Source organism: Carya illinoinensis, chromosome 1 (assembly GCF_018687715.1).
Source record: "Carya illinoinensis cultivar Pawnee chromosome 1, C.illinoinensisPawnee_v1, whole genome shotgun sequence".
NCBI lineage: Eukaryota > Viridiplantae > Streptophyta > Magnoliopsida > Fagales > Juglandaceae > Carya > Carya illinoinensis.
Genome location: NC_056752.1, coordinates 35677129 through 35681046, shown reverse-complemented (window position 1 = coordinate 35681046; position 3918 = coordinate 35677129). Strand labels below are relative to the sequence as shown.

The window sequence follows — 3918 nt, the reverse complement described above, 5'->3', positions numbered from 1 at the left end:
GCTAATTGTAAAGTTACATATTTACATATATACAACTTTGATCTGAAACACAAGCTAGCTTCAAGCACGCAGCCTCCACCACTGTATATCACCTTCACAACTACAAATAATATTTAGAGTCTTTTTTCTTTTTTCCCTTTTTTTTTTTTTTTTTTTTTTTTTGTCTTTTACCTTTTTTTGTTTTTTTTTTTTTTTGGGGGGCTAAGTCAATGAATATTGACATTCTTATTACAAATTTACATGCAGCACCTATTCTTTTTTCTTTTCTTTCCTTTTCTTTTTTTTCTTTTTCTGCCTTTTCTCCTTTATTTGTACAAGAATGCTGAACCAAACATCAGCTCTGATCCAACAACACAGAGAACTTAAATATTTACTAAATCATTTACAAGTAGGATGAAATATCGAGCCCATGTCTATGAATTATATGTCACTTCCAACGTGATTCAAGGTCGTGGCTTGTTGTGGTGATAGCACTGGGCCCGGGAGAATTCTCTCCATCACAGAGATCCAAAGTATTGACCTCCCATCCACCTTCTCTCCAGTAGGTAGAATAGACTTCTGGGATGTGAGCTACCTTCCAATAATCACTATCCTTTACATCTGGACGAAGAGTCTGGATAAACTCTTCGGGCATGTCAAAAAATTCAAGAACTTTCAACTTGGTCAGATATTCAATGCCTACCGGCACCATCTCCAGCAATTCACACCGCTGGATAATTAGCTTTTCAACACAAGGCATTGCTCCCACCTCCACTTGCACGCATCTAAGTTCATTGAATTGGTCAAGGCCTAAAACCTTGAGCTTGTTGAACCCACCCTTCCTGAAAAACAACGTGTCTCCCTCATAAACCTGAAGTAATTCCAGGTGTACAAGATTAGGCAGTTTTTGAAGGAGCACAAGTGGGTCTTCCTTCAGTCTACTCCATTTCAGATACAATCTGACCAGTCCATGCAGTAATGGTATCCATGGAGGTAATGTCTCCAAACGTCCTCTCAAATACACCCGCTGGATCAATGGAGGCGGAGAAGAAAGGTGCTGCAAATCAAGAATCTCTTCGTCCTCTATTGAAGTTAGAGACAACGCAAGAAGGTTGCTCAGTTTCTTTAGGGATGAACATAGAGATTTCCCATCTTCTTTTCTCAGCTTTACAATGCCCAACCTCCTTAGTTGGTACAATTTCCCTAGCTCCACCATTATAGCGCCACCGCCTTGGTTTGCTTCTATGAAACACAGCTTCTGTAGGGATCGTAGAGCTCCTATATTTCCTTGGACCTTAAAACCATATCGAGAGTGAAAATATTCATAAGACTCAAGTTTGAAATGATATACAAGGAGATGTCGAAGTCGATGGAGCTTCAAGATCTCAACAGGCAGTTCAGTGACTCGGGAATGTTTAAGATCCAAAGTCTCTAGGTACTGAAGCTTCCCTATAGTTCTTGGAATGGTTTTAACCTCGGTGTCCTTCAAGCTTAGATATTTCAAATAAACCAGGTTCTCAACATCAATTGGAAACCTTTTTAAACGTGATTTTTGCAGATCTAAAACATTTAGCAGCTTAAAACCACCAGGAAACAAGCTTTGGATTTTCAGCTTTTCTACCACCCCAAACATGAACAAAGAACGGAGTCGAGAAACAGACCTGTTTTCTTGTACGTTTTGCAGTGTGTTATGTATAGATAGGCGTCGAACCTTATCCGGCCACATCACGTTCTGATCTTTAGCAATGGAGGTGAAGTTCTGATCTCTGGACTTTGACACAATTATCTCCCGCAGCACGTCATGGACGCGATAAGTTTTGACCCTTCCATCACTGGTTAAGGATGCCACTTGCAACAGACCTCTATTCAAGAGTTCGTTGAGGTAGTCCTCTGCAACTTCTTCCAGTGTTTTCCCTTCTTTGGCTTCGATTAATCCCTCCGCTATCCATAACCGAATCAGCCTCATTTGCTCGATCCTATGGTCCTCTGGGAAGATGCTCAAGTACAAGAAACAATCTTTTAGGTAGTAAGGCAAATCGTTGAAACTTAGCGAGAGTACTTTCTTCAGATCCTGCAATTTGTCATTGCCATCAATTTCAGCCCCAAGACTACGGCGAACGACATCCCACTCGTCAATCCTACGCGTGTCTTTTGATGCCAAAATGCCACTGATTGCTACAATTGCAAGGGGCAGTCCCTCACACTTTCTTAAAGTATATTGACAGATATCCTTCAAATAAGTAGGGCATGCATTCCCCTGAAAGGTTTTCTTACAGAAAAGATCCCAAGATTCCACTTGAGACAAAGCCTTCAAGTTGTAAACCTTACCTACAGATTCCACACCTGAAGAGGTACTGGAGGCCACACCAGCATTTCGTGTAGTGAGCATTACTCGGCTGCCACAGTTGTTGTTAGGCAAGGCATATTTGAGAACATCCCATTCATTCAAGTGCCACACATCATCTAGAACCACCAAGTACCTGCTTTTCTTAAGCAAGTCCTTGATTATTCTCCTCAGCCGGTCGTTGTTCATGTTGTCCAATCCTTCTGGAACTGGTCTGCTGACTACACTGAAGAAGTGTCGAATCATGTTTTTGAGGAGTTCTTCTATCTTGAAAGATTGAGAAACAGTGACCCAAGCGCGCCTTTTGAAATGTTTCTTCACTTCTTCATCATCATAGACTTGCTTTGCCAACGTAGTTTTCCCCATCCCTCCCATTGCAGCCACAGAAACCACTTCACGTCTGTGGCCACCCTTCACCAGCCACTCCACCAGCTGCTGCTTAGGTTCATCGATCCCCACCAAATCAGTCTTGTCTAGAAGAAGAGCATCTCCTCGACGGTCTTGCCATGTATTTTCTGCACTCGTGGAGCCCGAACCTTGTTTGATTCTTGTGAATCTAGGAAGCAGACTCCCGTGAACTTGGCAAAGATTTTTTATTCTGGATCCAATGGCTTGTAATTCAGAAATAATACGATAACGAGCTTTAATGCTCTTGATACAACAAGAGAATTTGTGGAGAGCCCCATAGAATCCATCTGCATGATCATGTGCTTGAAGAAGCATGAATTCATCGAGAGCATCTTCAGTTTCATGAGCGATCTCTCTTATTTGCTTAACCCGCACTTTGAATTCTACGTCAGTTTCTTCCAACGCATCTGCAACCTTCAGGAAAGCTCTCATACGCTCTAGTTCTCCTCTCAGATTCAGAACGTCTTCCGGATCCCCTCTCAAGAGTTGCACCTCATTTTCAACAAAGCGAGTAAGCAGCTTGTCAAGCAGACTGCCAACAGCGCTATCAGCCATTAATTCTTTGATCTCTTCAGTAACCTTAATCAATCTTTCCAAAGTTCTGAAGACATCTCCTTTAATTCCCACTCCTTTGATGATAATATATATAAGATTGTTGACTTGTTAATGCTCTTTAAAATTAATGCTTATAAGCATTAGCTAGCTTCGTAATTTCTATGACCTTAATGATCAAGAATGCACTGATATATATATATATATATACACGTAAAAGAATGCAGCCTTAGATATATATATATATATACAAGCAATTCACGTACGTCATTAAATGCTGATTTAATTAAGAAATAAATTAAAGCAACCTTATTATATTAATTGCCAAACGTCAGCTGTACGTTTAAAAGATTTGTCTCTGACTGTGTCTAATTAGGGTCTTATTGGTTGAAACCTAATTAATAATGGATAGATCTAGAAGAGTTGTTGCTATTCCTAAATGAGATAGGAACTAGGAAAGCCCCGCAGATTACGTAATCCAGTAAGTGATATATATATTTCGTTCCTGCCATATATAATTAGCTCCAATTCAACTAATTTTGTGTCTAATTAATGCATGATGCCTTCTTATAATCCATGCTCCTCTTGTACTAGGCCTTGCCAATTTTGGCCAATATTGGTGATAGTACTACTCC

The 3918-nt window shown here is 40.4% G+C and overlaps 1 protein-coding gene across 1 annotated transcript; it reads right to left on the bottom strand.

The window, feature by feature from the left end:
• Positions 1-255: 255 nt before the first annotated feature.
• Positions 256-3340, bottom strand: LOC122302468 (disease resistance protein RPM1-like). Its single transcript, XM_043113753.1, has one exon. It carries the CDS (start codon positions 3284-3286, stop codon positions 428-430), a length of 2859 nt encoding a protein of 952 aa, XP_042969687.1. The 5' UTR covers positions 3287-3340; the 3' UTR covers positions 256-427.
• Between the last annotated feature and the right edge of the window lie 578 nt (positions 3341-3918).